Raw genomic sequence first — 13,557 nt, 5'->3', positions numbered from 1 at the left:
AAACTCTATCTTTTACAGCTATCGTGTTTATATAATCTACTTTCGAATATGTAAAAATTATGTCACATCTTTAAAACTTTTTAATCATGGGGATCTAGGCTTGCTTAATTGAATTTTGTTATCTCTACTTTATTAAAATCTGCAGTTTCTTCTAGCGAACATTTAAATTACAACATTAAAAATATAGCTTATAATAACTACGTGGCATATTTCGTTCAAATTTTGTATGCAATATTGTGTGTAAAACAGTAACCCAAAATGTCTCAAAATGGTTTATAATACACTAAAAGTTTATTTCTGTTGAGAGGCTTTGTAAGCTTTTAATAGCACCATAAACACTAGTGAAAAAATATACTGTTTATTATTTCAAATATTTATTTTGCTTATTTCAAACTCTACTGATGTCTCAGTGGTAAAATCTCAAAACTTCTAACACTAATTTGTTTTTTTTTAATGGCCACGGTGAACAGGTTAAAGGTAACCTAGTATATAGCTTTGCGCTTAACAACAGCAAATTAAAAAAAAAGAGTTTTAAAAACTAAGTGTAGCCTTAAGATACTAAAATATTTGTTATTACTGCATGATTTGTTTTTATTCAACACCTGTGGCCTATTAGCCCTCTGTCGATAATCAGCGTAATATAAAAATAGATCCACGTGACTAGACAGTCCAATCACTGAATTGAAATTTCTGGATACCGCGTTTAAACCAGACTGATCGCTATTATATATTTTTCGTGAGAGAAGTGTAGTTAAACCGTTGTTGTTATCTGCTACTCGTTGGTTGGGGATTAATTTGAGTTTAATATTAATAATATTGAACTTAAGGTTCTATTGTAACTCCTCAAAGTGAGAAAATAGTTTAAATAAACTCTACAATTTCAGAATAAAAGGGAGAAATGTCTCGGAAAAATATTTATTATTCTGACAAGTATTATGATGGAAAGTTCGAATATAGGTAGGAATGCCATAATTAAATTTATACTTCATTGTAATAAACAATTTCATTGTTAATCCTAATGTTTATACTCTGATTTTTGTTTTATTGTTGAACGTATACCAATTTAATTAATTCTCGGAACTATTATACTTAAAGTTTACATCACATTAAAGTTTACCTCTAGTTGTGCAAATTGTAATTTATGATTAGGCCTAATTAATATCAAAGATATTTGAATCTTTGATGTACCTACTTCTAGTGCTAAGTGTACTTCATACTCATATTAAAAAAAAAAAAAAATGTCAATATTAATACGACTTCGGGACCAACATTAGGTATTGTTTCAATGAAACTTGAAAATTTGTGATAGAATGAAACATTTATTTAATGTATGCCTAATTGTCTTCCAGCTAGTAGGAGAAGAAAGCCATGATGAGTATTATGTTAATTACAACCATGAAGGTGCCTTTTCAAGCAAGCCTTGACAATGTATTCTTACTAAACTGGAACCATCAAACTGAATGATTATATAATTTATGAAGTTTTTTCTGAAATTATGCATTACATTACCGATGTCCCATGCGTCTGAAGACCTAGGGAAAATTTCATCTAAAACCCCCACAAACTCATTGACTTGAGCTATTTAATCTTAAAGTTGACAGATGTCACTAATAAGTTGCATAATTTAACATGCATTGTTCTTCACCATTAATGTTCCAGTATAAATCTTCTAAAGGTCTGTTATTTTCTGTGAGTAGGGTTATCGGAAAGTCTGTTTTTAAAGCCTTTTTTTTTTGTGTATGTGCTGTTCAGAAGTGATAAAAAATATTGTCACAGTTTCTTCTACTAGAATCCTAGTTTGATATATAGGGTTTGTCAATATCATGCCTTCTTTAATTTTATAAAAACACCTAACAAATGGAGATCACACAATATTCTTTCCTTCTTTGCTACTTTTTCTTAATGTAGCCACAAGAATAACATTTTTATTTTGAATAGGTTGAAAGACAATTTATACGTTGTTGGTTTTTTAAATTAGCTCTTAAATTTTGTTTGCCTACTATCTGAAAACACAATGAAATGAACATTAGGTTATTTAACACATGGTCAGAAGTATGACTTGCTTTTTTGCTGTTAGCATAAGTGTAAAAGTTTTCTACCCAAATTAGTGTTGCATGTTAAAAGTTACAGCATCAGTTTGATCTAAGATATGGTGATTTTGATATATTTATTTTACCACATTACTAATTTTATATATATATGTATATATATTGATAATTTTGAACTATTGTTAATCATTTTTTATAAATATATTATTATTATTCCAAGTAAACCAGTTACGATTTGGTTACTGTTTAATTCATCAACAAACATAGTAACAAAACTCCAAGCAATGTTTGCACTTTTTCCATGTAGTTTGTTTTTGAAGGTGTTTAATGAAAGCAGTCAGTTATTACACAACACTTGTTTACTTCATATCAGAATAAGCTCTGAAGGCATAATTATTATTGTTACAGGCATTTAAAGACTGGCACAATGCACTTCTACCTACATCCTTCTAATTGACACAAATAGGCTCTGGTAGGGTTTAATATGCTGGAAAACATTTCCCAACACATTAATGGACATGCCAGTTTCATGCATATGAACTGGTTTGTTTCCTTATAACTAAAGTTCCTTAAATATAAGTCTACCATTACTAGCAGCATAACCAGTCTGTACTTGTACATTCCTACAGATACTGATTTCTTAATGGGATCTGTAATTCATTCTCTCCACTTAAGCCCACACTTTAGGTTAGGCTTAGCAAGTCTTTGTTATTAGGCTTACCTGTCATTCATTTTGATGCTAAGTCATAAAGTAGATTAAATATTTCTTCAAGAAATGCCACCTATTAATTTTTTATTGTTAATACATACCTTCTTAAGTTTACAACATAACATTATTTTATTTCTGTAATTATTTTCCACCTCTTACAATTAATTTGATTCATAAGAATGCAGGGGACCAAGGTCTATCCCAATGTCTGCCACAACAGCTCGACTTCCTCCAAAAACTGCTGAACCCATTCAATGCAATACTTAGTTTGTCAGTTAATTCTAGTGCATCGTCTGCTGAACCTGTCTCAGCCCCTGTTTTAACACATGCTGTCACTTGTTCATGCTGGGCCTTTTTATCGTCTCTCTTTGAAACAAAGTACTTGCATACTGTGTCCTCTACAGGCTTTGGTTTATTTTTCTTAATTTAGTTGATGGTAAGCTACTATTTTTTCTACATTTTCTGCAATTAGATCTTGGTTGTCTATGTGGAGGGTGGACCCTTTTAATTTTATCCTTTTACCCCTCGTGAATGTCTTCAGCCTGTCTTCCTCTATCAACTCTCCTATAGGAACTGTTCACCAGAAACCTTTTTTAAGTGTTCCACTTATTTCTTGGGGGCTTTCATGGGATGCCTTTCCCTTCTTACCTCTGCATTGGGGCATTTGCCATATTTGGCTCTTTGCCTACACACATGGATTCTTCAGTTTTGGGATCTTCTAGTTTGTGAAATTGTTTTGTGCCAACTTTGTTTATTTTTCATTTCTACTCCAGGCATATGGCAGTCTTTATTTTTTTCCACTTGTTTTTTTTTTGAGGGGTACTTCTGTGACTTTATCTTGTAATACTACACTTGATTTTCTTTTCCTTAGTTGCCTGTTTGTCTCTATGTACCAATGCATTTTTTTTCATGTTCCTTGTCTGTTACCTTGCTGTTTACCTATCTTTCCTCTAAGTGTTTCTGTTAGTTGTGTATTATTGATGCAAATTGTAGTTCTGTGGGTTCAGATAATGTTTTGATTTTAAACAGTTAACATTTTAACATTTAAAGAAAAAAAAATCCACATACCTCTACTGAATGTATGTTTGGTGACACTTATATATGCAAAAACGGCTCGTTTGGGTTGAGAAATTTTTTTTTTTAACACAGAAGAGCGAACAACGTTTTGACCTTCTTCAGTCATCGAAGAAGGTCGAAACGTTCTTCGCTCTTCTAAAAAAAAAAAAAAAATTCTCAACCCAAACCAGCCGTTTTTGCATATATATTTCTCTACAAGTGGGTTTTATCGACATCACTGATTTTGGTGACACTTGTATCTTTTTGTGAATGAATGAATCATTTTTGCTTTGATACATCATGAAACATTTTGCTATTGTACCTCATTCATAACAACCAACATTCCTTGTTGTCGTAAGACTTTGATAATGTATGTGAACATAGCATTCATGATGTACGAGATGTTATACTAATCAATAGATGAAGTATTTAGTGGTTACTAAAACGTCTTGAATATTTTCATTGAATTAGCTCAACAAAATCCAAAGGTTAGAAACTTGAATTATTGTGCTACAAAGAAATGTTTTACTTCTCAAAATGATGATTTTCTATAGATTTTAAGACAATAATTGGATTAAATAAATCACTTTTATTTTCATTCAGTTGTTGTTTTTAGTAAACATTACTCATTTTGGTCTTGGTTTGTAAGAAGCTTTACAAGAACCACTACAGATGAACTGGTGTCATAGCTTAGTTTCCTGTATGCAGTGATAATCAAACATGATTCAACATGATTGACATCTTATGGCTTTGATTAGTTTTAATACACTTTTTATTGGTTTCCTTTGCTACGTATTCGTCTTTTCTCTTTAAGACACTTGTACGCTCTCTGTAGGCAGTACAGTTAACTACACGTGATTTTTACCTGTACAATACAGGTCATCATTTGTTCAAACTGTACTGGGATCAAATGTTGATATAAAACATATTAAAATATTGCCAAATACTAGATTTTGTGACCAACAAAAGTAAAAAATTATAACATGCTATTTTAGCAAACCCTAGAGGCCCCTGATTCTAAGAATAATTATTCCAGACTACTCCTTTCATTCCTAAAGTTTGGCTGTCTGAAAGGGGATTGGATGACTTCTCTTGCCTTCCTTTCAGTTTCTTCTCTTAGTGATTGTTCAGGCCCTTTTGTTCTATTGAAAAGTCCACTGTTACCCATCACACATTTCCTTTTAAATCTATTCATATTTATCTTTCCCTGCAATACAATCCTTCAACCTTTATGGTGTTCTCTCTTTCAGCTGATTGGATAGATTAAGTAACTTGTATAACTTGTCTTTTTGTCCATGGCAGGCGATTTACTTTGTTTTTATCGTGTAATCTCTTGTCAAATTTATCTCGTGCCTCTGGCTATAAATGTTCCTCGATAGTCCTCCAGAAACTCTTCTCATTACTTACAACACATTGTGGTCTCTTCAACCTCTGGTTTTTGTCTTCCTCCAGTTGTCATTTTCCTGCTTTTCCAAAGACACTATGGAGAAGTTTTGCTCATATAGCAAGAAAATACAAACATTTTCATAAATACGTCAGTGATCAACAAAGTAGAGAGAGAAACCCACCATGAGTGATTGGTGTTGTCTCTTATAGAACTTGTTTATCCAGTTCTATTCTTTGACTATCAACCTGAAACTTTGTACCATAAGCCATGGGAGAGGAAACAACCAAAAAGGTTTGGTAACTAGTTAGTTTGAAGACAATAAGTGTGTAAAGATTTTTGTTAAACAGAAGTTTGATGTTTGGTAACTAGTTAGTTTAAAGACAATAAGTGTGTAAAGATTTTTGTTAAACAGAAGTTTGATGTTTGGTGACTAGTTAGTTTAAAGACAATAAGTGTGTAAAGATTTTTGTTAAACAGAAGTTTGATGTTTGGTAACTAGTTAGTTTAAAGACAATAAGTGTGTAAAGATTTTTGTTAAACAGAAGTTTGATGTTTGGTAACTAGTTAGTTTAAAGACAATAAGTGTGTAAAGATTTTTGTTAAACAGAACTTTGATTGATATTTGGTGACTAGTTAGTTTAAAGACAATAAGTGTGTAAAGATTTTTGTTAAACGGAAGTTTGATGTTTGGTAGTTAGTTAGTTTAAAGACAATAAGTGTGTAAAGATTTTTGTTAAACAGAAGTTTGATATTTGGTGACTAGTTAGTTTAAAGACAATAAGTGTGTAAAGATTTTTGTTAAACAGAAGTTTGATATTTGGTGACTAGTTAGTTTAAAGACAATAAGTGTGTAAAGATTTTTGTTAAACAGAAGTTTGATATTTGGTGACTAGTTAGTTTAAAGACAATAAGTGTGTAAAGATTTTTGTTAAACGGAAGTTTGATTGATATTTGGTGACTTGTTAGTTTAAAGACAATAAGTGTGTAAAGATTTTTGTTAAACGGAAGTTTGATGTTTGGTAGTTAGTTAGTTTAAAGATAATAAGTGTGTAAAGATTTTTGTTAAACAGAAGTTTGATATTTGGTAAATAGCAAGTAGGTGTATTTACTTCATGATTTAATTTATAATATTAATGTTGGTGTCATTGTATGAGGGTTTGTACCAAAAATGTCTTTACCAGGATAGCAATGTATTGTTCTTTTCTTTGTAAATACAATTCAGAGAGGATAGTTGATTTCTTTTAGTACAGTATGTAAACAGTCCACAGTTATACAGTTAAGATAAAGCTGTGAGAGAAATGCTCTATCAAAAATTGGTTCATTTTACTTTTGTTCATATTCTTATAAATGAGTCTGGTTTGAAGAAATTAATTGTTTTGAAGTAGCTGTTTACATGTATTTGTATAAAAAGAGCATGTGTGTGAGACTGCTCTAACTCCAAGGGGAAAGAATCTAGAAACCTAAAATTTTGTACTCGGATCCAGTAAACCCTGAGGGTGTGTATTTGTGTATTATCACTTATTCCATTTACACATGTTCTCCATAGTATACCCTTTAGTATATCAGTCACATTAACAACTTCTAATATAAAGAAAAACTAGGGCATTTTGGTTCCAGTGAGTTTCAACAATGGCTTTTGTCATGTTGCTTAGTAATGAAAGTGTAACTTAATATTGTTCCTAGTCTATATACTGGAATTACAAAATAATCTATTGACAAAAGTGGAACAATATTTGTTGATTTCTTAATTTACAATCTGTTAAAGATGTTTTTATTTAAAATTCTGATGATGCTGGATAAAATACCTTAATTCAGAAATGATTTAAGTTTAAATCTATATTTTTATTTTCATGATAAATTATATACACTATAAACTATATATATATACCAAATAACTCTTGTGAAACCAGGTAATTTTACTAGTTTGTAATACATCCCACATTTGTCTTTTATTTATAGACATGTGATGCTTCCAAAAGACATAGCAAAGCTGGTACCCAAAACTCACCTGATGAGTGAAGCTGAGTGGAGAAGTCTTGGTGTTCAGCAAAGTCAAGGGTGGATTCATTACATGGTGCACGAACCAGGTGGATTTAATGTATTTGTAGAACACTTGGAAATTTTGTTCTCTTAAACATAAGATACATGTAAATAGATATTGTTAGTGGAAAATCAAATAGAAATTGATACCTAAGTTGTCCTTTTGAATTGGCTTTGTTTTTTTTATGTACAATAACTAATTATACTGATATTCCGAGATCTCATGACGGACAGGTACATTTATTTTAAATCATACAGCAGTAGCCAAATCTTTGACTTATGCTGACCAGTTTGTCATTGTATCCAGTTTTGTGTGAAATATTAGCCATGAAGTAGGAAATGGTTGAATGTGTTTTAATTCTGTTTCCTTTCAAATTTAAATTATATGTTGTATTCTTCTTTGACACTGTTTACAAGTAGTATAAACTCTAAGTTTTCTGATTATGTTAAGTAAACAAAATCATTAGCAGGGTTGACTGCTAGTTGGTGCTATGAACCATTGACTTTGCGAAATTTACATCAATTCCTCTTCTGGCAGCAATTGTAATTTTAAAATAGGGTAGGAAGATAATCCACAAATTTTATAAAAACTTTAACACTTAGTGATGGACTCATCAGTGCATTCATCCAGAACTACCTATATTTACATTGTTTTACTTGTAAGCCTCCTTTAATCAAACCATAGTTTCTTTGTTATGTTCCATTGTGTGGTTCATGTGTCAAATGCAAATGTTTTTGTTAATTTGGTCCAGTAATGTCCAAATTATCACAATCTAAGTCCTTCCATGGGGTCCTTTTTTATGTTTGTCAATGCATCAGTCTTATACACAGGAGACACCTGGAACTAAAACCATGTTTTAGTAATCAACATTTTGTTGCACTTTTCCAGTTTTAAGTGAGAAATTTGACAAGGAATGAAAGAGAATACAACTGAAGTGAGTGGTTTTTCAAACAGTTAAATTCTGATACAGTATATAACCTCTGCTTGCTTATAACTTCCCAATTAACTACTGTCCCCTGTACAGTTGTTTTTCACTTGCCACTAGCCTTGAGGTTCCCACTAAACTCTCATGTTTCCACGTGATACTTATGCATTGGGTATTATTACTTTTATTGATAAGCAGAGAACTTTTTGACTTTCCTAAGTCATCTTCAGGTCAACAAAGAAAATTGTTAACCTCAAGATGACCTAGGAAGGTGGAAACATTGTTTTCTACTAACCAACAAGAGTTAATACTCATACCAGCCTTTCTGATACATTTTTATTTGAACTGGGTTTCTCGTCTTCAAGAAATACTGCTGCATTGTTACATACAAATCAGGGTGTGACACAGCCTTCTATTGCAGCTGACTCTATACTGATTGTTCAGGATTATGCAATAAAAATAAGATATATCAGAATGAGAAGGAAGGCTAGGAAGTGTACCTATTGGAAATATAGTTTCAGCATAGGAAAATATTAATTTCTCATGATATGCTTGAGAGCTTTTTTAATATTAGAATTTGGTGTGTTGTAGAGAATTTACATTTGGAATTTAAATTTCAGAAATTCTGCACAAGTTATTTGGCCCTTTACTTGCACATTATGAATTCATAAGTGACAGCAACTTCCACGTTTTTTTGGCATAGGGATGTCAGGATGTTCAGACAACAACAATAGGGTTGGGTTCCTCTGTATGTTGAGAAAGTAACAACTTTGCCTTATATTCTTTTTCTTTCTACAAAGAATGCTGTATCTTGCCAACATCTACATCAGGTGGTGTCACATCTGTTAGCTAAGGATGATATTAAAGGAATTTCTTGTCTTTCTCCAGAATTTTGTTTCCATTATAAATCCTGACCTTCATTATTTTACTATGGAGTTTTCTCACCCTTCACTGTTTTCATTATTTTACTATGGAGTTTTCTCACCCTTCACTGTTTTCATTATTTTACTATGGAGTTTTCTCACCCTTCACTGTTTTCATTATCTTACTATGGAGTTTTCTCACCCTTCACTGTTTTGTTTACAATTTTTTACCTTTTGGTGTATTCCCACTCAGGTTTATCAGCTCCATGCTCTACCTTTTGGCCTGGCATCAACCCCACATGACAATTGTGTCTTTTCACTTCACATCAACCCCACACGACGATTGTGTCTTTTCACTTCACATCAACCCCACACGAAGATTGTGTCTTTTTATTGTTCCACTCAACAGTCTGGTAGAAAACATACAGTGAACTTGAAACCAATAATCTGAAAGTCTTCCAGAACTTTTATATGAGTAAAGAAGTGGTTTATTCGTACAGTGCAGTATTTTCAAAGTGCAATTGAAACAGATCAAGAAAATTGAAATGAAAACAAAGTAAACAAAACAGTTCAGGAGAAAAGACGCTTGTGTTCAATTTGTGTACATGTGATGTCGTGATTACTTGAATCCTGTACATGTGACTACTACTGGTACTTTCAGTTTTGTAATTGTAATATTTAAGGTTTTTTTTTCTAAATCTTGACCAGTATAATGTGTTGTTAATTTAAGCCCTAATCATTTTTCTGTAGCTCGTAAATTCATAAGCATGCATATACAAAGTTAAGTGTGTTATAATAAAATAATTTTGAATATGCAAGTCATGACAGCTGCAGCCAGTGTAAAGTCATGTTGGAGTTGCATGTGTTATTTGGACATTTTTATTTCATATGTATGATTTCAGTTCAAATTCATCCAAATTCAGGTTATTGGCAAGTCATACACAAGTTGTGAGTATGCTGGGTGTTTCCATGGTCATCAGTAACTCATAAATACACAGTGCTTCCACAATGTACCTATCCAAATGTAGCATATCTCAATCAGCAGAACAACAAAATAGATCATGTTATTTCTTATGAAGACATGCTGGTCAAATTGCTGGATGTCACTCTAGATTTCTGATATCCAAATGTTGAAACTATTAATCTATGTATCTAAGCTCCAATTATCTCTCATCTGAAATAGCTTTCCATCAAACTAGTCCAGTATTTCCCATTTTTAGCATACTGTGTCCATCTAATTCCTGTTATTGTGACTATATTGTCCCTCCATCTTCTCTTCTGCCTTTACTTAGATCTTTTCCCCATCCTAGGTTATTCCATTGTCCACCTATTATCAGAACATGTTGCTACATGTCCAACCCATTTCTAGTTTGTTCTTAGAATAAACCTTACTGCTATATTTGTCGTCTTCCTTATTTCTCCATCTGTCTTGTGTTAAATGAGGTATTTTTCTTTCCACAGCTTTGTGTGGCTTCTATCTTTTCTTTATCTCTTTTGTCAGTTCCCATCTTTCACTGCCATACATTAAGGTTCATAGTACACATTGATCTGTAATATTTTTCTTCATGATAATGGGGGATATCTTGATCCTATAAAATTATTTTATACGTTCTAAAACATCTCGATGTTCCCTTTATTCTTACTATAATTTATTACCTTGATGTTTTACATTTTAAGGGTTTGTTCCAAATATTTCTACTGACACTTTCTCTGTTTTTCATTCTCAAATTTGATTATATCAGTGCTATGATAGTTGGTAATATATATATTTTTTCCCCTTATGTACTGGTTTCTTACTACTGGCATTCAGACTTTAATAGGCCTTTCATCTTTTTCTATTGAATTTGTAAACATCGTCTGCAAACCTTGTCTGTTAATGTGTTACTATTTCTACACCTTCATTCTCTAACTCATTTTGTCTGAATACTTAGTTTCTGTAAACAGTTCCAGATACTGTATCACCCTGTCTCATCCTTCTTTCTATCACTGATGACACTTCTTTATCAAGATGTGCTTTTACTGTAGTGTGTGTGTGTATTATAACTATAATTTTTTAAGCCCAAACAAAACACGTTAAAATTAAACAAAATAAGCTGCATTTTTAAAAATATATATATTCTAGGGTACAAGCTACAATGTGGGATTATAAAATGTATCCTAGGTTTTGGAGGTGATTGAAGAAGTAGGACCCATGGTGCAGTGGGGATACACTGTCTACTAGTCTTAACCTCCAATTTGCTAGTTTCACATAAAAAACAGATTAGAAATTAGGAGAATGAAATGTTGGTGCTCAAGCCCACAATGTCCCACATCTATATCACCCTTCATTGCCTGCAGAAAGTTATGGGAAGGTGACTGCTTTCCCAAGTTAACATAAGAAAAAGATAAACATTAAAAGTAAGGAAATAAAGTACTACCATTTGGGGATAAGCTGAAATGTACCTCCTTGAAGTTAGCATTGCTGTCCCCAATATGGTAGAAGCACTAATTAACACGACATTGAACCATATCAGTATACTAAGTTTACTGTGACTGTTGTGCTTTTATATGCAGCTAAGGGTGTACATCCACATAAAGTACTGCCAAGTTCTTAAATGATCTTATTTTTATCTAAAGATACAAGATTCTGATGTAGTTAAACATTTAATATTGTGTTGTTCTTAACACCTACTGTAGTTAAAACATTTAATATTGTGCTGTGTTCTACAGAGTTAAATACTATTTATAATCTATAAATCACACACAGATAAGTTGCATTCATTTGATTTTTATTATTTGGTTAGTTGTATGTAAATGATTTGTTGAGAAATTTTTCCTAAAGCCTAGTTATTTGAATTGTATTTTGTAGTACTCTTCTGAATAGTTAATACAAGTTAGATATTAGGCTTATGGTGTGGTAATTCTTTATCTTGTTCTCTCCCTTATAAAATGATGATCTGTCTCTTTCCATTTTTTTGGTATTTTTAACTCCAGTATTTTGTTAAACAGTTTCATTATCTGCCTTAATATTTCCACCTGCTTTCAATACATCACTGATTGTATAGTTTCCTGGATCTTTCCTACTCTTCATCTCAGTTAATTTTGTCTCAGAAGTGGAGAATATAATTTTAGTTGCTTCTGTTTATCAGATTTGTTCTCAAAACTCATTTCTGTTCCTGTTTCATTTTTAACAGTTGATGTTTACATTTCTCTGTAAAAATCTTTACATATCTCAGCTGTTTCTGTTTTGTCATTTGTGGTGATTCCTTTTTGGTTTTTTATTGTGCATGTTTGTCTTCTATTGATTAATCTTAGGTCTTCTACCAGCCCTAAGAGATCTTTTTCAATCATTTTTTTTCCCATACTATTCTTATTAACTCGGCATATTTAACTTTCTCTTTATGGTTTTCCTCATCATTGTTTAAAGTTTGTATTGAAAATCTTTTTCTCTTTATTTCATTAAAATAACATTTTAGTTGATGTTAAAAGTTATCCATTCTTGATGACAAGAAACCCACTTGAAATAAGACTGTATCTCTCGCTATCCATAAAACTTATCCATGTGTTGGTCTTCCTCCAACACTTCAAACCTCTTTCTTAGATTTAACTGAACTATTTTTGTTTACATTTAGATTATTAATAATGATTTTCAAATCTTTCTTCTGTTGTATATTTCTAAGTCTCACCAGTATTTTATTTATCTCAATTCTTGTTCTACGATTCCTTCCTATGTCTGCCTTAGTTATGACTTCACAATCTTCAATGTCTGTTTATCTGAACAATGCCATATTTTCCTTTTATTTGGAACTGTTCATTGTCTCTTAGTTCCTAATTTGACAATGAAATCACCCATAAAAGTTTTGTACTTTGTTTTCTCTCAGTGCATTTTCAGTATCATAGTCAGATGTTAGGACATTAACTTGGATTACTGCCATTGCTTCTTCATTTATTTATATTTAGAGATATTGCTGTTGTGTATGAGAGCTCAGTCTGTCTCTGTTTTCATTTAAAGTTGTCAACTGCTTTTTACTTCAGCTCTGTGTCCCTTGTAAAAATTAAAATTCTATTTTCATACCTTCTCTATTGGTAAATGAGAGCAAACAATGCCATAATTTGAAATAAGAATATATAGGTTTGACTAACTGAATTTTTAATTATTTTCAGTAATTTTGAGTAAATACACTGAACTTTAAAGTACTTTTGTTTCCTTCTTACAGAACCTCACATACTTTTGTTCAGAAGACCAATACAAGGAGATTTACCTCCAACTCAAGAGGAACAAATGAGAGAAGAACCCTAGCAGGGGATTTTGTTTGTCGAAGTGGATAAATTGTAAATTTTGTATAGTGTACTAGTTAGTTTCAAATGTTCATCCAGCATTTTAACACTAATGTAAATGATATTTTTGTTTGTAAACTCGTCTGTCTCTAGGTAACTTACATTACGGATTATCTTTATGCACAGTATTTTTAAGGTATTTTTGCTGTCCACCCTTTTCTTTTTTTTCTTGATAAAACTTCAAAAATAAACTACATATTTACTATACAAA

The 13,557-nt window shown here is 31.7% G+C and overlaps 1 protein-coding gene across 1 annotated transcript; it reads left to right on the top strand.

Moving 5' to 3' along the window:
- The first annotated feature begins 728 nt into the window (after nt 1-728).
- Nucleotides 729-13,557, top strand: LOC143249936 (cyclin-dependent kinases regulatory subunit-like). Its single transcript, XM_076500551.1, has 3 exons — nt 729-957; nt 7,160-7,287; nt 13,226-13,557. Exons 1-3 carry the CDS (start codon nt 899-901, stop codon nt 13,306-13,308), a joined length of 270 nt encoding a protein of 89 aa, XP_076356666.1. The 5' UTR covers nt 729-898; the 3' UTR covers nt 13,309-13,557.

Source organism: Tachypleus tridentatus, chromosome 4, assembly GCF_004210375.1.
Source record: "Tachypleus tridentatus isolate NWPU-2018 chromosome 4, ASM421037v1, whole genome shotgun sequence".
NCBI classification, from domain to species: Eukaryota; Metazoa; Arthropoda; class Merostomata; order Xiphosura; family Limulidae; genus Tachypleus; species Tachypleus tridentatus.
This window is presented reverse-complemented; position numbering and strand designations above follow the sequence as displayed.

What these genes read in the sequence shown, in the direction of transcription:
- LOC143249936 (XM_076500551.1), top strand. Translation starts at nt 899, where the DNA reads ATGTCTCGGAAAAATATTTATTATTCTGACAAGTATTATGATGGAAAG. An exon ending in GATGGAAAGTTCGAATATAG is followed by an intron (nt 958 to 7,159) that starts GTAGGAATGCCA and finishes TTTTATTTATAG; the next exon opens with ACATGTGATGCTTCCAAAAG. An exon ending in TTACATGGTGCACGAACCAG is followed by an intron (nt 7,288 to 13,225) that starts GTGGATTTAATG and finishes TCCTTCTTACAG; the next exon opens with AACCTCACATACTTTTGTTC.